At 39.8% G+C, this 23013-nt stretch overlaps 1 protein-coding gene across 9 annotated transcripts in view; it reads left to right on the top strand.

Annotated features, from left to right (window-relative positions):
* Positions 1-23013, top strand: part of ICA1 (islet cell autoantigen 1) — a 145211-nt gene that overhangs the window by 22888 nt on the left and 99310 nt on the right. For 7 of the 9 annotated variants that reach the window (XM_028490038.2, XM_028490041.2, XM_028490040.2 and 4 more), the window contains exons 3-6: positions 1314-1479; positions 4934-5006; positions 10608-10731; positions 15103-15301. In XM_028490038.2, the coding sequence (XP_028345839.1) occupies positions 1314-1479; positions 4934-5006; positions 10608-10731; positions 15103-15301 (562 nt within the window). The remainder of the gene's footprint in view (positions 1-1313; positions 1480-4933; positions 5007-10607; positions 10732-15102; positions 15302-23013) is intronic. The other 2 variants (XM_028490039.2, XM_028490047.2) reach the window with 1 other exon arrangement.

Genomic DNA, 23013 nt, shown 5'->3' with positions numbered 1-23013 from the left:
AGACAAAGCAAGGAGGGATGGAACACCAGTGGCAAACTCTCTGTCAATATTTGGGTACCCTGGTCACTTTTACAGAATTCCATTTCATTCTCAATTGAATTTTTTTCTAATTTCTTCTTTACATACTTTTTGATATGATCTTCACTGCTGTTCCTGAAGAATGGCTTCCTATTGGTTTTTTTTTTTAATTTTATTTACTTATTTATTTATGTATTTTTGGCTGTGTTGGGTCTTTGTTGCTGCACGCGGGCTTTCTCTAGTTGCGGCGAGCGGGGTCTACTCTTTGTTGCGGTGTGCGGGCTTCTCATTGCAGTGACTTCTCTCATTGTGGAGCACGGGCTCTAGGCGCGCAGGCTTCAGTAGTTGCGGCACGCGGGCTCAGTAGTTGTGGCTGACGGGCTCTAGAGCACAGGCTCAGTAGTTGTGGCACACGAGCTTAGTTGCTCTGCAGCATGTGGGATCTTCCCGGACCAGGGATCGAACCCGTGTCCTCTGCATTGGCAGGTGGATTCTCAACCACTGTGCCACCAGGGAAGCCCCCTATTGGTATTTTAAGCATTTATGTTTAAGAATTTAAAGTTTTAGCATGAGAAACCCATAATCAATTTTTTAATACATTTTTATTTTTCAAAATTTTATTTGACTGTAGTAAGAATACTAAACATGAGATCTACCCTTTTAACAAACTTTTAAGTGAAGAATACAGTGCTGTGAACTCTAGGCACAGTGTTGTACAGCAGATCGCTAGAACTTATTCACCTTGCACCGTTGAAACTGTATGCCCATCGATTAGTAATTTCCCATTTCCTCCTCAGCCTCTGGAAACCACCATTCTATTCTCTGATTCTATGAGTTTGACTGTGTTAGGTACCTCTGTGACAGATTTGAAGTATGCTGTTTTTCAGCCCCTTATCTCTACTCTTCTGCCATCACTTCAGTGTTGGCCGTAATGCTGGGCTGGAGAGAACATTGGTGTTCGGCTTTATCTCTGACTCACTGGGGTGCTTGAGGCAGTCACCTTGCCTGGCTTGGCCTCACTTTGTCTACTTCTGAAAGGAGTGTGTCCAGTCTTTTGATATCTAAACTCCTCAAGGTTTAGTTTCTCAATTTCCTGCAAAAGTTTCTTAATTTCCTCACTAACTTTTAAGGTTTTGGTATAAGTTAGACTTGATTAACCTTTTGGTGTAATAACCATGTAAGAAAGTACTTATATGTTTATTAATGTTGTAAATGTTTGGATACATTTGTTCACACTATAATATCTTAACCTTTTTGAAAGTCATGAGTAAAATGGCTCTTCAAATGCCTTTTAGCAGTTATCCCTGGGACTTACACGATCGATATGCTCAAGATAAATCAGTTGTAAATAAGATGCAGCAGAAGTATTGGGAAACGAAGCAGGCCTTTATTAAAGCCACAGGGAAGAAGGAAGACGAACACGTTGTTGCCTCTGACGCAGACCTGGATGCCAAGCTGGAGGTGAGCGCTTCATTGCCCTCAGCCCCAGCACAGCCATCTTGCTAGGCTCAGGGTCTGAGAATGTATTCATGGGGGCAAGCATAGGTGTGCTTTGTATTTGAAAACATACTGCAAACAGCTAGTTCATAGGAAAATCTAGGATCAGATCAACTCAATCCCAGCGTATTTTTAAAAAACCCACAAATTCTCCTGTAACCCCCAGTATGCCTCAGTTAATTTGTTTTTCAAGCACTTCGTTGGAATGCGTGGAATGTAGTAAATTCTCAATAAATGTTTGTTGAAAAACATTAATGCACTCAAAGAGCCACTGCCAGTGATAGCAACACTAGGGTCAGGCAAATGTTTACATTTAGAAAAAAAAGAAAAAAGGATGATGGCAAAAGATCCTGGAAAGTGAGTCTAATAAGCTTGTATTGAATCCTGGAAAATTCTAGAATTGAATTAACCAATATTTAGTTAGACTAGTTAATAATACAGTAAGCTGAATTCATATTTGAATGATCCTTGAATACTAGTACAACTGGTAAAAGGCCCACTAATTCCCTGATTGCTGGACATTCTGCCAGTACTTTAGATCAGAATTTAAAAAGCATTTGCTGTACAGCAGAAACTAATACAACATTGTAAATCAACTATACTCCAAGAAAAATTAATTTAAAAAAACACAAAATTTAAAAAGCTTACTTAACACTTCTGTGAATGACAGGGCACAGAGAGAAATAATATGTCACGTGGTCTGAGAAGAATTCAGAATGATATCTAAATACATAAGCTAAAGTTACTGAGGTGAACGCTTAATGAGACAAAAATCAAAAGCTCAAGATTTCATAAAGCTTTCTGAGAAGGGTGACCAGGGTGGTGCAAGCCATGGTTATTCTGGAAGAGAGGTTGAGGGGAAATATGTTAGTTGTCAGTTCTCTGGGAAGGCCTGTCATGTGGAAGAGGGATAATATTCATTCTGTGCATCGGACGGTAGAAACAGACCCAGGGCCACTATTCATAGTACTCATCTCTCATGGAATTATCTCAAGTGTCCATTTGTTTGCCTGCCTTCCCTCCACCAGGGGTCAGATTCCATGACACACAGTACACATTCAGTAAGTATTAACTGAATAAGTGTACGTGTTAATGCAGTTAAGATGAGTTCCCAACCCTTTCTCCTGTCAGTGGAATTGTTCTAACAGAAGCTGGGTTTGACAGAGATGTTCTAGTGGAGATTGCTTCAACGGAGAAAAGTAGAGCCAGGAAGGCTCTATTCTGATTTTAGTATTCTAAATAGAATTGAAATGATTGTAAGTTGCATATGCTTTTCACATCTTATAGATTTATTTTTTTTCCTCTTAACAGCCTAGTAAATACAAGCATTACTCAGAAAGTAATTTAATATGTTATTTTCTAGTACGCGAAACACAATACAGTAATTTTATATTTATATTTAGGTTCTTGCAGCAGCATTTTCACTGAACCAACTGTACTTTAATCAAAATACCTGCTGTCCTAGGCACATAGCATCCAAAGTACTTAACTGTGACTAATAATTTTACACATGATAAAGATTTCTGTTGCAGGAATGTTTTAATACTGATGTTGATGTTTATAGAGAAAGAGAATGGATTCCACCAATAAAGCATATGAAAACGATGTGCAGACCATTTTGATGTGCTTTTCAACTAAGTTATCCATAGAAGACTAGCTTATGAAACAAGAACTTGTATTCTCCTGGCAAAGAAAGCTTGTATGCCAAGCTGTAATGATGGTCAGATTCTATTACAGTCTGTTGGGAAGCTCATGTAGAAATGTTCACTAAGTTTAAATATTTGTCAGAATTGCTTGTTAATGAAATCATTTTCTGAAAAACAGCTCTTAAGTACAAGAACCAACAAAACTAACCTGTGGTGACAGAAGTCTTTTAGTGGATGCCACAGCAGAGTAGACTGACTAGATAGTGGAAATGTTTCTTATCTTACTTTGGGTATGATTACAAGAGTGTATACAATTGTCAAACTCACAGAACTGAACTCTCCAGAGGTGTGCATTTTATTGCATTTAATTTATACTTCAGTTTTTAAAAAGTGAACAGTAACAGCAGAATAGCTCTTGAACATACTTTTTTTTAACGTCCTTGCTCCTATGTTCTGGAATTACTATGTGTTCATAGTTTGTGACCCAGAATACTGTTATCAAGCATTTGTTAAGGAACATACTCAGACTGCTGATTTTCTGTTTTGTTTTATGGTAAAGGGTTTTTGTTTTTTCCCTAAATAGGTAGAGGATGAAGTGTAATGAAATGAGCTTTAGTAAAATTTATACTCTACATGACCAAGATTTATCATATTAAGCATTCATAGGAATGGTTTTTAATCTTTTAAGTATATATGCATGCATTCATTTTTATTAGAACATTTGGCCATTTATATTATGAAACCGATCTTCTGTTTTGACTCAACTGTGAAGTGCTTTGTAATACCAGGGCATAATTGCTACATCACCATGGCCAGTAAGCCAGGGGAGAGAGAAGAATGCCTTGCCCTGCTTCCCTGGATGGCTCCTCAGAGGCATAATGTTTGTCTGCCAGGTTTTCTAATTGATAGCAGCCCTGGTCTCTGAGCCGGTGGACAGAGGATGGAGAAAGTGTGAAGTCTCTGCTCTGTCTCCTGTTTTTCTTTTTAAATTTTTATTGGAGTATAGTTGATTTACAATTTTTCTGTCTTCTCTTGAACTGTCTCCATGTCTGAAGCAAAGACCAGAACCACCATAAGTTAAAATCTAGTTAGATTCTTCTCCATGCAGCCCACCTGCTTTTCCCTTAATTGTCTCTCTTATGGGCATAGCATGACATTAGGTTTCTTCTCTGTAAATTTTATGAAATAATTGGGAAAATGAGTGATAGGAGCTGCTAGCTAAACTCCATTTTACCAGATCTCTTCAAAGCAGACAGAACATTCAGCTGATTGATATTTGTTTGTTTTTATAGAGTTGTTTAAGCATGCCGTAAAATGCATTAGGATCACAAAATAAGCTAATGTTGTGTTTTAAATATGATGCTTAATTGACGGATCTTCCATTTGAAAAACAAGACAGTAAGTGGTAAAAGGAATAAATTCGATTATGAAGGAATATTGGGTCTCTGGTTTACCAGGTCCTCTAATTGAGCCCGTCACTTAGGATTTCTGGTTTTCAGCTATTATTTCAATGTCTGGAGGAAATCATCCTTCTGCAGATCTCAGTTTAGATCGCAGAGCTGATGAATTCTAATAAATACAGAAAAATAGGAGCATATTTAAAAGCTTTGGTCGCATTTTCTGTTCAGTACACCACGTAACACCAAGCTCATTTAGGCATACAATCTTGTTTTTAGTGGGCAAATCAAACGCTATGTTTATATTCAATATAATTATTTTTTATTTCACTGCTGTCTGTTTTGTTTAGCATTTTGTTTGTATTTTTATTATAGCTGTTTCACTCGATTCAGAGAACCTGTCTGGACTTGTCTAAAGCAATTGTACTCTATCAAAAGAGAATCTGTTGTAAGTATGCCATAAGTGTGAATATTGACCAGATAGACAGTAAGAAATTGGATATTTTGCCTTAATATATAATTTTATGTGTTTAGGAAGCAAGACTAGGAAACTACTGTTTAGGAGTGTCTGTCTTTGCTCTTTAATTGGTGGGGTGGGGTCTTTAATCATTTTATCAGAAATTCTTTACATAGGCTGTTTTTCAATGCAAATACCATAACAGAAGAATTTTACATTGAGTCTACCGTGGATAAGTACATGCCATTTATTTTCCTAATTATAAAAAAGTTTTCTCAGTTTTATATGTTGGGATTTGGCATTGTTTTTATTTGATTGCCCAGGCTCTCTCATGTCCAGTTTTGTTCCTTTTAAAATGACCAAATGGAGAGAGAAGGCACTTACAGTTAATTCATTGACTATATTTTGTTAACAGCGCTTCTTCCTGAACATTTTCTATGTCAGATATTGGGTTTTTTAGGGAACAAGATTTTCCTATGGTCATCCCATCTTAAAATCATTACCAACAAAGTTGTCTCTGAAATACTAAATATCAAGTTGTATGTTAGTATGTTTTAAAATTTCCATTTGTAGGTCATTTAAGAGTACAGTTTCTGTATTTCTGAGACTAAACTCTGAGAAGTTTGTCTGTTTCTGACTACTGCCAAACCCCTTTCCAGTAATCACCAATTAACAGTTGGGCATTTTCCTTCATTAGTAATCTTTTATGAAGACTGTTTTTTGGAAGTACAAAATCCTAGGACTTAGAGGCAGAATTTTGTAAATTATCTGTGTTACTATTTACTAAGTGTTTGAGCTAAGACTTCTCCAGGGCTAGAACTCCATAGTCTTGGGTATGAGGAATCCAGACACATGACACACTGCCCCCAACATTCCTCTGTCCCACATCCAGTCAGTCACAAATGCTGTTCCATTTTGTCACCTACTTTGCTTTCAGATTCTCCCTTCTGTACCTCTTCACGGCCACCGCCTTAGTTCAGGCCACCATCATCACTCTTACTTGGTTTGCTGCATCAGCTTCCTAACTGATCTCCCTGCCTCCACTTTTTCCTTCTCCAGCCCATCATCTGCACTGCAGTCAGAGAGCAGTCAGCAATCTCCCAGAGCTCCCAGTGGTCAAAGCTGGGACAATTTGAGCAACAAAGTAAATAACTGATTGTATTAGGTTATAACCCATGAAGTAAGATAAATGTCCATTAAGTGTGTATGGAAATAAACAAAAAAACAAACTGACATTTTCATGATATTAAGTCTTCCTATCCAGAAACATAGTTTATATCTTTTTAGTTGTGTGCTCTTGAATACTGCTTCACAGAGTTTTAGAATTTTTCCTTTACAGGTATTGGGTATCATTTTTTGGATTTATTCTTATGCACGTAATATTTCTTTGGTACAGTTCTAAGTGGAATCCTCTCTTTAATTATGTTTTCTATATTTTTGCTGCTGGAGAATAAAAATATATCTGACTTTTGTGTTAAGCTTATATCCATTCACATTATTAAATGCTGCTATTATTTCTAAAAAAAAATGGGGGAGAAGAGACAGTTCTTGCTTATAAAATAATTGCAATTAATAAATCTAGAAAGAATGAGGGAACCACAAAATCACCATTAGGTAAACACCACAGTAAGAACTGTGGCAGGCAAGATTCACTGAAAGATGTTTTAATTAGTGAGTGAAAGTTTGAGGAGAAACTGGATCTTTACATAGTCTTCTGTATTTACCCCCCAAATTTTTAATAATTACAAAAGGAAAAAATCATAATTTTACAGTGGGGAAATCCAGTAGACATGCCATGAACCAAATGATGGAGGTTAACACCGTCAGTAATAATGTGTGTTGATCTCCGGTAGCCCTGATATGAAACACTAAGAAGGGCACTCCACCTCTGTGGTTTCCTTCCCTCAAGTCTGTAACCCCAGTCTAATCCTGAGAAAGCAGACAAACCCAAGTTGAGGGACAGTCCACAAAATGCCTGAGCAGTACTCTTAAAGGGCGTCAAGGTCATAAAAGACAAAAAAGCATGAGGAACTGTCACAGGTTGAAGGAGGCTAAAGGGACTTGACAACTCAATGTGTGATCCTGGAAAAGAAAAAGGACATTAATGGGAAAACTAGGAAAATTCAATAAGATTGTGGTTTAGGTAGTGGTATTGTACCAATGTTATTTTCCTAATTTTGATCATTCTACCATGGTTATGTAACATTAGGAGAAGAAGGGCACACAGGAACTCTGTATCCTATTTACAATTTTTTCTATCAGCCTAAAATTATTTCAAAATAAAGGTTTTTAAAAAATGTACATTGGGGCTTCCCTGGTGGCACAGTGGTTAAGAATCTGCCTGCCAATGCAGGGGACGTGGGTTTGAGCCCTGGTCCAGGAAGATCCCACATGTCGCAGAGCAGCTAAGCCCGTGTGCCACAACTACTGAGCCTGTGCTCTAGAGCCCATGCTCTGCAGCAAGAGAAATCACCACAACGAAGAGTAGCCCCTGCTCACCGCAACTAGAGAAAGCCCATGCACAGCAAGGAAGACCCAAAGCAGCCAAAAATAAATAAATTTATTTTAAAAAATAAATTAAAATGTACATTGGATCATATTGCTTCTCTGCTGAAAAGCCTCCAATAAGCACTTAAAGTAAGATGTATACTTCTACTCCATGGCTTACAAATTCCTACAAAATCTGACCCAGTTCACCTCTCCAGCCACTTTTGCTCTTACCCACGATGTGACCTGAGGCCTTTTGCACTCACTGTTTCCTCCATCTGGGATGTCCCTGCCCTCATTGTCTCTAGTGGCTCCTTATCCTTCAGAGCTCAGCTTAATGGTCATCTGCTCAGAGATGCCTTCCCTGACCACCCAGCCCAAAGCACCTACCAATCACTCTCTCTTACTCGCCACCCTCCCCCCCCAAATCTGGTATTTTTCTTTTTGTGTTTTGAGTTTGTTTTGAGTTTTGTATTTTTTTATTTTCTGTCTGCTGCCGCTTGAACATAAACTGCATCAGAGCAGGGTCCTTATGTGTCTTGTCCATCTCTTTATTCCCAGTGACAAGAACAGTGCCTAGTACATATGAGATCATCCATAAATTTGTGCTAAGTGAATTAATGCTGCCAAGCTAATTGGTTTTGTAGTTCTTTGGTTCCCTTTTCAGGGCACATCTGAAAATCTAATTAGGAGTTAAACATGAAAAGGTTTTTATTTGTCTCTGAATTAAGTCCCAGTTGAGTGAAACCTTATAAGTAGACACATTTGAGTTATCTGATACCTGTATTGCACCTGAATTTTAAACTCCTATAAATTTATTTCAGTATTTGAATTTTAAAATTAAAATTAAGGAATGAACATCCCTTCTTGGAAGATGACACAGTCATCACTAAGTCATCCAACCTGTAGCCTGATGCCACTCAAACTTTTTCCACCACCCTCTGAGCAGCACTGCCCATTACCAGATTTCAGCTCTTAAAATGAAGCCTGTCTTCCAGTCCAAGTTTAATCCTCAAGTGTGTAAAATAACCAAAAATGAATTCTCAAGTGCTTCAATCTACTTAGGTTTATTTAGGAAAGAGTACATTTCACCACCCTTGTAGTCATTCAGGTACCATGAATTGGTTTCTTCCTAGCCTTAAGTTCATGTGTTCATTTGTATGTGACTTGAGGTTTCAAGGTAAAAAAGGTGACAGTAGCCTCATACTGTTGTAAACAAAAGTGTGAAATTTTTCCTTATTGTGCAGTTGAGTCCCATATTAGTAAGTGGAGAGGAGGAAGAATGGAAGGTATTAAAAAACAATAGATTCATATAATTATAGGAATTTAAAAACATTACCTAGAACCAGGACATAAATATCAGATAAATATTTAAAGTGAAGTAAAGTATACAGCGATAACAAGGCAAAAATTATAGTTAGTTCAATTTCACAAGCATTTAATTAGTGCCCTGAGTAAGACTTTATGCTCAGCCTTGGGAATCCATAGTTTGGATGAGGTCCCTGTCCTAAGAAAGCTTAGGTTCTCACGGGAAAGATAGACACGTTGCCCACTCATGACACCCCAGTACCAGGTGCCGAGAGGGCGCTGCTCTCACAGAGAAAGAGGGATCACCTGCTTCACAGAGGAAGTAGCTTTTGAGCTAGGCTTTAACCAATGAACTTGATTTTGAGAAACAGAAGAGGAAGGAGGGTAGTCACTGACCATCAGGAAGAATGGATTCTAAAGCCTCTTCTCCATGGAATGTTGAGTGTAAGCTAGTCACAGATTAATAAGGAAGCAGTAGTAGCTTTAACCTTCACTTCTGGATTCCTGGTTCCTGGCTAATGTTTTACAGCTGTTGCTGGGGGGATAGTGTCAGGAATGGTATGCCTTCTGAAAGAAGTCTGGATTGTTCATGAAAACAGACAAGAATCCTGGTAGCATTTAGAAAGCATTTTTAGAGACAAATGACTGGCAAATGCGTCAATACAGAAATGTGAAATAAGAGTAGTGTTCAAAGTATGTCCCTAGCAAAGTCTGTGTTCAGAGAAAAAACATTCTGGGAAGCTCAGTGTCACTGCTTGCCTGCGTCTCAGCTGTTGGTGTATGTGTATTCGGACCAGTAGCTGCCTAGCAGCCCACGCATCCATTGTGTGGATGCACTGCATTGATTAAATCAGTCCCCAAGGTAGGGAAAGAGAATGTTTTGCTACTATAAATAACTATGCTATGATTATATCTGTATATACATCTTTGTGCCCATTTTACTACTTCCTCAGGATGTAGTTTACTCCTAACAGAAGTACAATGTCAAAAGATGTATACAATTCTGACTTTTAAATAATTACTGCCAAATCAGTCTGTAGAGAGCTTGTACCAGTCACTTGCTCACCAATAGCGCCCTCTGAGGTTGTCTTTAAAAAATAAGGCCAAATATGTGCAAATATTGAATCATTCTGTTGTACGCCTGAAACTAATGCAATGTTGTATTGCAGTTATACCTCAATTTTATAAAATAAGAACAAAGAGTAAGGTAAAGATTAGGCATTAGCAATTCAGATTGGGTTCCAGCTCTGCATTTTAAAAATCCACCAAGTCACCAACTTAATTACCTACATACCCTCAACCTCCACCCCCTGCTCCAGCTAAGACCTATGCCATGGATAAGGTATTTGAATTGCTTTACAATCAAGTGGAATGTAACTCAGAAAGCAGGGATCAAAAAGTCAGGAAGAGGGAATAATAGGGGGAAACTGGCCCTACATTATAGGCAGCCACAAAAGGTTCCCACAGTCATACTTGACAAACCCAACTTTTTAATTTCAGCTCGAAGCAGCGCATTATCAGCTCGCTTTTCAGTACAGAGGTCATTTTCTGGTTCTGATTACAGAGCACCAAACGCATTGACAGATGCACTCAAGTGAATTTGATCTCTCGTTTCGTAAATGGAAGAACAGCATGAAAGTTAAATGCGGTGGAGGCTTACCTTGTAGCCTGCCACTTGGATTTAATTTCGTCTCGTTTTTGCCTCTAGAAGAGAGAGGACCTTGTGATTTGTCTCTCTCCTCTCTGTAATAAAAATGTTCATTTGTTCATGGCTCCTTTTGGTCTTTTCTCCATCAGTCTTGTCTCAAGAAGAAAACGAACTGGGAAAATTTCTCCGATCCCAAGGCTTCCAAGATAAAACCAGAGCAGGAAAAATGATGCAAGCGACAGGAAAGGCCCTCTGCTTTTCTTCCCAGCAAAGGTGTGTGGCCTGCACTGGGGCTCTGTTGTTGGGGGAGGTCTCCTGAGAACCTGGGACCCACTCATTCATGAAGGGAACCTCCTACTGGTCTTTAGAAGGCTCTTGCCTGCGATTGAGGAGCTCCTCTGTTCACAGTTGTTAGTCTGTTCGCACTTAACTCTGATTCAGATAACATGTATAATCTTTTTCCTTCCCTATTAACTTTTAAAAAATGTTTTCAGGGCTTCCCTGGTGGCGCAGTGGTTGCGCGTCCGCCTGCCGATGCAGGGAAACCGGGTTCGCGCCCCGGTCCGCGAAGATCCCACATGCCGCGGAGCGGCTGGGCCCGTGAGCCATGGCCGCTGAGCCTGTGCGTCCGGAGCCTGTGCTCCGCAACGGGAGAGGCCGCAGCAGAGGGAGGCCCGCATACCACAAAAAAAAAAAAATGTTTTCATATTTCTTCTGGTCTATAGTTAATACACCAGTCACCGTGAGTGCTATCCTAGGCTTATATTTGACCTTCAGTGTTGCTCATAGCAATCTATCCAGTCGCCTTCCAGCAGCTGACTAAAGCAGGAGCCTAATGAGACCAGGCAGAAGGGTTCCCTGAGTGCCCTCTGGGGGCAGTTAACTTGAGAGGGGTGCTGTTCCAGATGCCCTCTACGGTTCTGCTCAGACCCTGTGTCAGCAGTATCAAAAGCCTCACCTGAGAGTTTGTTAGAAATGCAGAATCCAGGCCCCACCCCAGAATTACTGAATCCAAATCTGCATTTTAATGGGTCCCCAGTTGTCTTCCATGCACATGCAAGTTTGAGAAGCTCTGGGGCAGAGAAAATTGTAATAGATCAGTGATTTCTTTTTTAACACTACCATAACTTACGTTCAAGGTCCATGTAGAATAAACAGGAGCCGCTGCATAGAGTCACACTTTGTATCTGAGAAGGTGGCATTCCTTCTCTCCTCCTCCTTCCCAGTAACTAACAAGCCCCCCAAAATGTCACTCACTAATATTAGGCAGACTTTATACCTAAATAAGGCTTGTAGGTAGTCTCCAAAAATATTCGGGCCGCAAAAATGTCACTCACCCAAACTGTCCAACATTTTCTTCTGCTGTTAATTTTTCCTTACTGCTTTCTCTCCCAGTGGGCCAAAAGCAGGCCACTACCTGTTATACAGGTGTTCCTATGAAGATCCAAGAAAGGTGGGGTGGAAAGAAAGAACCAAATGTGTTCATGTTTCAGTGGTTCCCCCTCCTGAGCATTCTGGTTCTCTCGAATGACATTTGGACCCCAACTTTCATAGTTGAATGCAACAATTTCCAATAGTTCTCTACCCCAGTTTTCCAAGAGAAGTGTTTGTTTATAATCTTTGATTGCGCCTTTTAATCTTATTTATAACTGTTTTCCTTGCAAAAATAATACATACTCATTCTAGAAAAATTTTAAAACAGGAACAAACCAAAAGGAGAAAATTTAAAACAACTCAAATTTTGCTAGTAGAGATTGACTTGCTTTTAACCCCTTGATAGATACTTTCAATGCATACATGCTTGCCCCAGTCTTACAAGGATCATTGATTCTTGAAAAATCTTTCATAAATTCTTTTTTTTTTTTTTGCGGTACGCGGGCCTCTCACTGTTGTGGCCTCTCCCGTTGCAGAGCACAGGCTCCGGACACGCAGGCTCAGCGGCCATGGCTCACGGGCCCAGCCGCTCCGCGGCATGTGGGATCTTCCCATACCGGGGCGCGAACCCGGTTCCCCTGCATCGGCAGGCGGACGCGCAACCACTGCGCCACCAGGGAAGCCCCATAAATTCTTATATATTTATTTATAAATATATAAGCATCATATATTTCTTAAATTATACATATAATCATCACTAATTTCAGTGGGAAAAATTCTTATACATACCTTCATGCCAAGATTACCATCCATTTATGGGAAACAAGCCAAATCCTTGGACACAATCACCACAAGAGTTACTGTTACTGATCATATAATTATTTTATAATGTTGCTATCCAGTTATACACTTTCATAGTTGTGTACACAGTTATCTCACAAAGCATATGGTACCTTAAGTTTATATAGTCTAACCTTTGGATACAGACAAAAAGAGTAAAAGAAATCAACCAAAACAATGTAAATGATACTGTAAACCAGCAAACTGCCCTGTATCCATAAATTAATGTAGCTTAGACAGCTTGCAATTTGGAAGGTGGCCTCCTGCAAGATGACTCTGATTCCATGGTACTCAACTGCTCACCAGGTGCATGAAATCCAAACTAGTTCTCTGCACATGAGGAAAGTAGGAAGATTACGTAAAACTCCCATAAAGTTGAATTCTCAAACCTCGAATGAACATAATTTGGGATTTGCCAGAATATATTTGTAATATAAACAGCAGCATACCATACAATTTTTGAATAGTATTGCGTACTGATTATTTAGCAAATTGATTTTTTGTTCAAATAATCCTAACTTTTTAAAATGTCCATATATACCTTTTTAAAAACATCCATAGCGTATTATTCTATTATCTGGGCATGCCATGATACATTTAACCCAAGCCCTCTGTCCGCTAGTGTCCACTTCTACCTTTTCCTACTAAAGAATGAACGTCTGTGGATTAGACCTTTAGGTGCTTTATTAATTATTCCCATTGGGTAGATTTTAATGAATGGAAACGTGGGCCAGTCTTTCACTGAAGTTTGATGTTTCCAGTTATTGGATTTTTTCTTGGTCTAGACTCAGTCCCTTATACCACAAGTGAATGGGTTTTCACCTTTTTGATTTTATATGAAACAAGTTACAGAAAAAAATGAGGTGACTTTATATGCCTTTTTCTTTTCTTCAAGATCTTAACACCTATCATCATGTCATTATATCTTCAAAGGTTTCTAACTTTGTAACAAAGAAATCAAGAATATTTTATTCAAAAGACTCTGTTTCAGCCAGTTTAGGAAAATTGGCAAACTCTAAAGGAAGAGATAAAGGAGACCAGAAATGAATAGGATCCTTAGAGGAACAGCTGAGGACTCTTTCTTTAAATAGAAGTCTCCAATTTTATAAACCTGCATACCAGCATTTGTTTTACTGACTTATTTGGTAGTCATTGCTACAACAGCCCATTCAGTTTGATGAAAAGTGAGTTTTAAATTTAATCCAATGGTGATAAAACACAAGCTTACTTTATGGCACAACAATATGTTTTTGACAACAGCCTGCAACATCTAGGTAGGATGACGTGAGCAAGCTATTTTTAGAGAAGTGCTGAATATTTAACAATGATGCTTTACAGATAAGAGGAAAACCAGAGAAAATAGTAAAAGGGATTTTTTTCTTTTAAACAGTTTATTGCCCCATCTATAATCTTAGAGTGCTCTGCATATGTCTTCAGACATTGATGGAAATGCCAAGAGCTGACTTCAGCTCACTGACACCATTTTTCCCTTCACCTTAACAAGTTTGCACTTAAATTGAGATATAAATACTAATCTTTTATTTTTTGAACCTATGCCCCACAGCTTCATGGAAACTACTGTATTTTAAGAGTATAATTCATCCAACATTACTCATTTGGGGGAGGAAGATGAAAGAAGCAGTATCCTCCTTCCCCTCCCAAATAAATATTTTATCCAAAGTTTGATATGCATCAAACAATTTTTGATGAATAAATAACGGTATGTTATGACCAATATTATAATTATTTTATACCCACTTCGTTGTGTAATATACATTCATTTCTGGTGTAGTATCCTTAAGTTTTTTGTTTTTTTTTAATAAGAATCAAATCACATAACCTATCTGAAAGCGCCTAACACAGTAGACCCTCAGTAAATGTACTTCTCCCGCTTCCTAGACCATTTAAAGATGCTTCTGTTCGTACTTCATTCTCTGTGACTTTTGAAGCAAGCAGCAGTTGCCCTGGCCTTTGGAGAGTAATCCAGAATGGCCTAGACAGGGAGACCTCATCCTGCACATATTCATGCCTTCCCAAAGAGCCAGGCTTCAGGGAGGCAGAAGGCAGGGAGTGGCCAAGAGAAATAGGAAATAGTCATGCCTTGACCTTCCTCCATTAACACAAGATTGGTTTCAGCTTTAAACAAGTACTCTGCCCAGGCGTGAGGCCACCCCCAACAATACTGATGGAGAGACTCCCCAGTGATACAGTTAAGTAATAGTAATCTAAGGGAATCAGCACATGGACAGTCATCTCTGGTTGACTCATCAGTTCATATACATTTCAGTTATAATTCAGCAAGTATTTCTGCAGCCTCGACTATGTTTCAGGCACTATTCTAGGCTCATGAGTTTAAGACTGGTAAGCTATCAAGGATCCAAATTGCTGGCCCTCTTAGTTTCAATATTGTGGCTTTACCCTCTTGTCTAGGTTGGCCTTGCGAAATCCTTTGTGTCGCTTTCACCAAGAAGTGGAGACTTTTCGGCATCGGGCCATCTCAGACACTTGGCTGACTGTGAACCGCATGGAGCAGTGCCGGACTGAATACAGAGGGGCATTATTATGGATGAAGGACGTGTCCCAAGAGCTTGATCCAGACCTCTACAAGCAAATGGAGAAGTTCAGGAAGGTAGGAGATTTCATGAGGGTTACCAAAAGGGGTACCTGCTGGAAGGTAATGAGATGTGATTTGAATCCCTCTAGTAAAGAAGATGTAAAGCAAAAGCACCAAGGATGCAATTAATCATTGCTGGTGTCTCTTTACGTGACAGAATACCAATTAATGTGATCTATAATTCTCTAAGGATAAGATAGAAGAGACAGCTGGAAATTGCTGGGATTTAGTAACGGGTTTTAATTAAAGTCAGATTTTCATGTAATGTGCACTTTTTGTAAGGCTGTCACTTGTAGATGCTTCTTCATGCATAACTAAAAATCAAGATTAGACCAAATGAAACTGGAAAGTAAGAACAGACTATTGGGGAAATCCTTTTTAACTGCTAATGAATATTAAAATTAATAGAGTAATAATGCCCCTTTGTTGCGTTTAGTTGTAGGATTAAGTAATGTGGCCTTGACTCCATCTGCAGTAGACCCTTCAGCTATTTGTATGGGCAAAACAGATAGCTGAGGAGATGGATATGCTCTTAAATTTCCCTGAAGTGACTGGTGAGCAGCAGAGGAGCAGTGTTTCATTGTTTGTTTAAGTGTCCGTGTCCATTTAGCTGTTTGGAGATTTGGTCCTGCGAGGATACATTGCACCACTAGGTGGCGGTCATACACTGAATATTTATGAAAATGCAGCGAGATTTTTTTTGTGTGTGTGTATAACCTTGGTAGGTCTTTGTTTGGTCGACTTGGATATATTTCAGGGTATGAAAGACCAAAAACTCAAGCAAATGTAAGGTTTGACATAATATTGTGTCAATTGTCTAACTCATTTCAAATGATCCATTTGTAATTGTGGTATTGCTTAAAATACCTAGATTTCTAAGTACATCATTGCAGAGCTGTGAATGGGAAACCCTGCTGGGTGCAGGAGGTTAGATGTGTGGGATGTGGGAGGATGGGGGGAATGTGTGGAGTGGGGGAGAAGAGGGACCTTCTGTTGCTTAAGACTAGGGTCACCAATTGTTGACCCAGGTATTAGATTGACACAAATTCTTTTATAAGGCAAGTTTTACTTTGGTTTGTAATTTAGAATCCATCTCTATGAAGGGACCTCAGAGTCCATTTTCTTTCTGATCATAGATGGCATTAGTGTGTTAGCAATATCCAATTCCTTAGTAAGGCAGGTTTCTGAGCTCACGGAAAATCGGAACTGAAAAGTTCCTTAAAGATGAGCTAGTGAAACTCACTCATTCTATAAAAGAGAAAACCTAGGCCCCAAAATAGTAAATAAAACTTTTCAAAGGTTGATAGCTAGATGTTGGCAAGCCCAGGCTACATTTGAAATTTCCTGACTTTTTAATCAGGCTGGTAATTTGGTTTGTCTTTGACTATTTAAGGGGGTTGGAGGAGGATGGAGTGGAAAGGTTAAAAAAGGAAAAAGGAAACAAAAAACCCAACATTATCTGCAGGGTGTAATGCCAGTCACTCTCTGTTACCTCCTTTAAGCCTCACAATAACCAAGGCACAGATTTTATTTTACAGAGGAGGAAAATGATACCTAAGTAACTAGCACAAGATCAGACAGGGAAATGAAAGTCAGAATCCTAGAAAATATGCATAATTTTTTCTTTAAGAAAGGGAAGGAAGAGAATTAAAGAACATACCTAAAATTGACAAAGGCATTTTCATAGTAACAACTCTCCTGTGATTTAGTCATTCAACAAACATTTATTGTGCACTTGTATGTGCTAGGTAATAAAGTAAACATAAAATTATTTTGGAAGGCAGGAGAATTTCATGTGAAATTGTGTTTATTTTGTTTTGTTTTGAAGGGTGGTTACTAGCTGTGTAAGGATGAAATAAACCAAGCCCTTTGTCATTTGGTTTGAATGTTGAAACATTACCCACTCTGTAGTGTCATCAATCTGTCGATTTTGGAAAATATGGGTTTAAAAAAAAAAAAAAATCCTTTGCCATCCAGAAGTAGCCGAAGCAATGCCTTACTCCACAATCCCATGTGTGCTGGATTTAATTTAATAGCTGAACATGGTGTACTTAGAATTTAGGGAAATGATTTTTTTAAAAGAAGTCTGTATTCAAGTGTATATTTGATTAGACTAGACTCTCCACAAGGACAGGGACACGGTTAGTTCTCTTTACTGCCACAATCCCAGGGCCAGCCCAGCACCTGGTCCAAGTTAGCACCCATGTCAGATGGCCAGAAGCGAGCCATGGCATTTGAGTGCCAGATTCATGCCTTCTCACACCTGTGGAGCTTTCCCACCACATGCAACTGACCTTATAATGTTTTGGAAATTGATATATATGGTTCTTCAGGTAAGAAGTAGCATTATTAGTTTGTGGCTTGCTGCCCTCTTTGGAATGAATTTAAATTGTGGAGGTTGTTTGCATGGAGTTCATAACATGAATCTTAACTTTGAGTCAGCTTTAGTGTTTTTTCCCAGTGGGATTCCATTTTAAACAGAGTCTCCATTTATCTCTCAGGAAAGTGTTACTGAAATGTGTTTTCTGAGTCCTCTGGGAGAGTGGTCCAGCTCCTTTGGAGTCACCGCGGGAGGGGGAATTTAGTCTCCTCAGAGCCAGCTGCCTCCCTCACATTCTAACTGATGAATCCTGAACTAAATTCTGTTCTTTGGGTTCATATTTTCTGAGGAAACAACATTCTAATTCATACTTCACAAGTGTGACCCCCCCCCAGCTGGTTACAATCTTTAGTGTGCACTTATTCATTTATTCATTCATCCAGCAAATGATATTGAAGCCCACCTTGTGCCAGGCCACCTGCAGCGGGATACAGTAGTGCGTGAGCAGAAACAGGCTGCCCTGCTGTCCCGGGCAGTCACTTGGAGACAGAGCAAGTAAACACAGTGTGGTAAGGTGAACCGTTGTCTCAGGTAGCACATGGTGCCACAGGAACACCCAGACGGGCTTCCTGGAGGAAGTGGCATCTAAACTAGCCCTGAAGGATGAGAGGGAAGGAGCAGGGTGGAGGGACTAGGGACAGCAGAGCAGAGTGCCAGTCTGAGGAAGCAACGTGGACAAAGGACGAGATTAGCTCCTTTTAGGTCCCTGCAACCAGAGTGTGAAAGGCAAAGGGGGTGGGGGGCAGATAAGCAGACCACAGCTGAAGGGACATCTCCCTGAGGGCCAAGGGGAATGAAGGGTGTTGAGAAGGGGAGGGGAATGATCCAATCTGTGTTCTCACAAGCTCGCTCAGATTTCAGTGGGGAGAAGGGATTGGAAGGGCCCAAGCCTTGAGGCTGGGCGAGCCACAGATGAGACAGGGGTACCCAGGGAATGAAGAGGGAAGTGGACCAGAGAGAAATAAATGTCCTCTTCTGACCTCCGCCAGACTCAGTAACAGCACCACGTTAATTACAGAGCTCTTCATTCGTTTTTAGAAATGAGCAGAATAGGTATAAATAAATGAAGAGCAAGATCAAATGTACTTTCACTTCCAACCAAGGCTTTTTTCCTAGTGTTTTCAAGATGCTAAGCAACTTTTTAAATAACACGCAGTGAGCATGACCAAAATGATGAATGAAAAACTTAAAATTAAACAAAGCAAATGATCTGCTTTCATTCTGGCACCCTTTGAGCACACGGCCTGATGACAGAGCTCTCAGTGGCAGCGTTAATAAGCATTTATTAAGTGCCTATCTTTGGGGATGGAAATACAAAGAGGTGGGAAAGCTTGATCTCAGCCCTCAAGAAGGACCCTGCTAGTCATCTGTTCCTTGTCAAAATTACCATGGTAAACAAGACACCTGGAGAGTGGGGCCGTGTGTAGCTCTTCTCCTAAAGACCAAATAATGGGAAATGGTGGATGAATTTAAATGGACAGGGCTGGGCTGCTGTTGCCATTGGAAACCACTCCTGACAGTGTGATTCACCCCAGGAGGGAAATGGATGGGAGAGGAGGCCACAAAGTATTTTATGAGCAGTTACAACGTGTGATATATGTGCCCTTTGAAGGCAGAGTAAAAGGGTATAACTTAAAAATAGAAGTCAGCTTCTTGTAGCAGATTACATCAGCTTAAGTTGTGAGCTCACAGAAGAGCTTTTGCAGCCTGATGCCCTTGAGAGAGTCCTCCTGGGGTCAGTTAAGTGTCTTGTTTTTCTTGAAAGTCAGAAATGGGATAGAGGGTAATTATTCTAAATGGAGTAAAAGCTGTGCTAGGTGTAAGAAAATAGTTCTGAATCCTCTAAAGAGATAATATGGAAATATATATGTGGGCATTTGGATTAGTTGGAGTCCTATAGACAAGGACAAGGGAACTGGCGTTTTAATGAGGGCCATTTATTAAGTGGCTTAATGAAATCCTACAGCATTTGTCTTGTGTTTCATCACCATAATTCAAAAGGGTATCCAAAAAGGTATTGTAGGGAATGTGAAAGATACACTGGTGTTCTCAGGCTTGTATCTATTTAAAAGAATGCTCGATTTTGGAGAGCTGTGAATTCGCTAGACATATTATCGAAGGGTATGTTACCGTGAGAAGGTTTGTTTACAAATGGTGGTGGCTTAATAGGTGCGGACATATTAGAGTCATCTGTCAGTGGTGTCCCTGTGTCCCCACTGAAGGTTTGGGTCTGTGGAGCTTGATCAAGGACTAGTAAACAGCAGTATTGACATCAGAGGGGTTATTTTTCTGTGGACAAAGACTTGGGTTAATTAATTTGACAGTATCATTAATTACTGCTGAAATCATTGGTCCTTGTCAGAGGTCGGGCTCTTTTAGCAATTGAGGGCAGGTCCCATGGGATCTGGAGATGCCAAGTAACGCAGGCGTGTCACTGCTCAGCCATCTCCCGGTTCTGCAATAAAGGCCTTTCCTTTTTGCCTGAGCCATCCAGCTTTCAGGCTTAACCCAGTGTTCTGCCTCTGTTCGGGGCCAAGGGCGGGGCTCCACCCAGCAAGTTGTGTTGAGTGAGTGTGGAAAATGTCAGGATTTGGTCCATACAGTAGACCAGCAGTATCTGTGAAGGCAGTACCTTGACTCCCAGGGCTTTGCCCAGTTCATACATAAAAGCGGAGGGAGGATTTGACCCCTTATCTCTCTGTCTTTTCTGGTTCTAAAATTCTCTGTACTGGCTTGAGTCCTTTGATGAGGTGAAAGTTCCTTTTGTGAAACTAACACACACTATCGTATCTGTTTCACAACCCTCCATTTTCATTTGTTGGTATTTGATGTGTGCTTCTTATTTGTCTTGGTTGTTTAACTCGGGTGCCTGTTTTTTGTGGTCCCCAAGAAGATTGAATCTAGCTGCTAGCCTCCACCCTTGGGTTGCTGTTTCTTTATACTACCTAAACGCCAAAAGAAAAACATGCTATTTTCACATGGCACGACGAGGAAGGGAACAGATCATTATGCCCTCACTTTCATTTCTGAATTTCATGAGATGAGGCCCTTGCGGCCTCGTATGTCTTTATTGATTTTCTCCACTGAACTTGGTGAAGAGCAAAAATTAGTTTCAGGGTTAAGCCAAGACCGTTTGGAAAAGCATGCATGAAACAGCTAATTCTTGCAGAGCTGATGGCTGGTTGGCTTCTGCTAGTGCCTGGAAATAGAGAGGAGGAAGAAGCATGACCTCAGAGTGGGGTGGCGGTATGCTCTGTTCCCAGCCCTGCGTACAGCAGCTGTGACAGCTCCGATTGGGGTAATGAGCCGGTTGCAATTTCTCATCCACTCAAGGAGAGGGTAGGTAACTAGATGATCACCAAGCTCTCTTCCAGCTGTAATATTTGTATTTTTCCTCTAAATCGTTAAGCTCTAAAATCATTAAGCTCATCAGTAAAGAAGTATATACGCTTGAGCAGGGCTAACGTGTCCTTTTGTGTAGTGTTTTCCTACTACAAGCAAGTTATGGTCTTGTTGCGTTTGCTTGGGCCCTATTGCTGTTGATGTAATCTTGGACTCTGGAAAACAAGAATGTTTCACTCCTAATTCTTGGGTAGAGGAGCCCTTGGTGTTTACAAAGTGTTAATATTTGGCTCTTATTTAGATATTCATACTTTTGCGAGGGTCAGAAACCTGTGGCCCACGGGCCAGCTGCCTAATTTTGTAAGGTTTTTATCATTAACACAACCATGCCCATTCATTTACTTATTGTCTGTGGCTTTCACAATTCCATGGCAGAGTCGAGTAGTTAAGGACAGAGACTGGTCTGCAAAGCCAAAATATTTATGTTCTGCCCCTTTACAGAAAAGTGTTTGCTGTCCTCTAATTTATAAGCACCTCCAGTACATGTTGAAGATGTTTTTTTATCATAAAATATACTATCTTAACCATTTTTAAGTGTCCAGTTCAGTAGTGTTAAGTGTATTCATATTGTTGTACACAGATCTCCAGAACTTTTTCATCTTGAAAACCTGAAACTCTATACCCATTAAACAACCACCCTCCATTTTCCCCTTCCCCAGCCACTGGTAACTATCATTCTACTTTCTGTTTTTAGGAATTGAACTACTTTAGATTACCTCATATAAGTGGAATCATGCAGTATTTCTCTTTTTGTGACTGGCTTATTTCACTTAGCATAATGTCCTCAAGGTTCATCCATGTCATAGCATGTGGCAGGGTTTCCTTCCTTTTCAAGGTTGAATAATCTATTGTATGTGTACACCACATTTTATTTATCTGTTTATTCATCAATGGACACATTTGGGTTGCTTCCATCCCTTGGCTATTGTAAATAAGGCTGCTACGAACATTGGTGTGCAAATAACTCTTCAAGGCCCTGCTTTTAATTCCAAATACATAATAAACAAATATAGTTTATTTTTAGTGTTATAATTTCTCTTTAGTGTTTTATTTAATCCTGCCATTGAATAAAATTGAGACTCAGGCTATGCAAGCAAGGAGTCATTTGATTTTGATGTTATCGTCTTAGAAGATACTATCTACGCATACTAATTCATAATTCAGGGACTTCCTTTGTGGCGCAGTGGTTAAGAATCCTCCTGCCAATGCAGGGGACATGGGTTCGATCCCTGGGCTGGGAAGATCCCATATGCTGCGGAGCAACTAAGCCCGTGCGCCACAACTACTGAGCCCCTGTGCCACAACTACTGAAGCCTGTGTGCCTAGAGCCTGTTCTCCGCAACAAGAGAAGCCACCGCGATGAGAAGCCCGTGCACCACAACGAAGAGTAACCCCCATTCGCCGCGACTAGAGAAAGCCCTTGCGCAGCAACGAAGACCCAGTGCAGCCAAAAAAAATAATAATAATACACTTATTTAAAAAAATAATCCATAATTCATATTGTCTAATTTCTATAAGAATGGTAAATATTTGAACTTTAAAAAAAATTAACGTATGTAATACCGTAAAAGCTAACATGTCAGCTTAAAGTAGATTTTTTTCCTCTGTCTTGAGAGAGGTATAAAATCTTTGCATATGGCATTTCTCTAACTGTTTGAAGGAAAAGCTTGCTTAACTCTCAAGTTTCAGAATGGACTCTGGGCAAAAGTTCATTATCAAAGTATGAACTGATCTAGTCCAAAGATAGTTTTCCTTTTGCCAGATTGTCTGGCTTTCCTTCCTAAGACTTACATGTCTTGGATGGCATATGCAAGCCTGGTCTGTAGAATTTCGTGGATGATAATATACAAAACATACAGATTTTACTGAGTAGAACCATCAGGTTCCAGATCGAAATCTTATAAACATGGCTTTCTCAGTGCCTCAGAAGCTAGAATCTCTCGGA

Source organism: Physeter macrocephalus, chromosome 5 (genome assembly GCF_002837175.3).
Source record: "Physeter macrocephalus isolate SW-GA chromosome 5, ASM283717v5, whole genome shotgun sequence".
In the NCBI taxonomy this organism is placed as follows: Eukaryota; Metazoa; Chordata; class Mammalia; order Artiodactyla; family Physeteridae; genus Physeter; species Physeter macrocephalus.
Note: the sequence above shows the minus strand (reverse complement) of the source record. Positions and strands in the feature narration are given on the sequence as shown.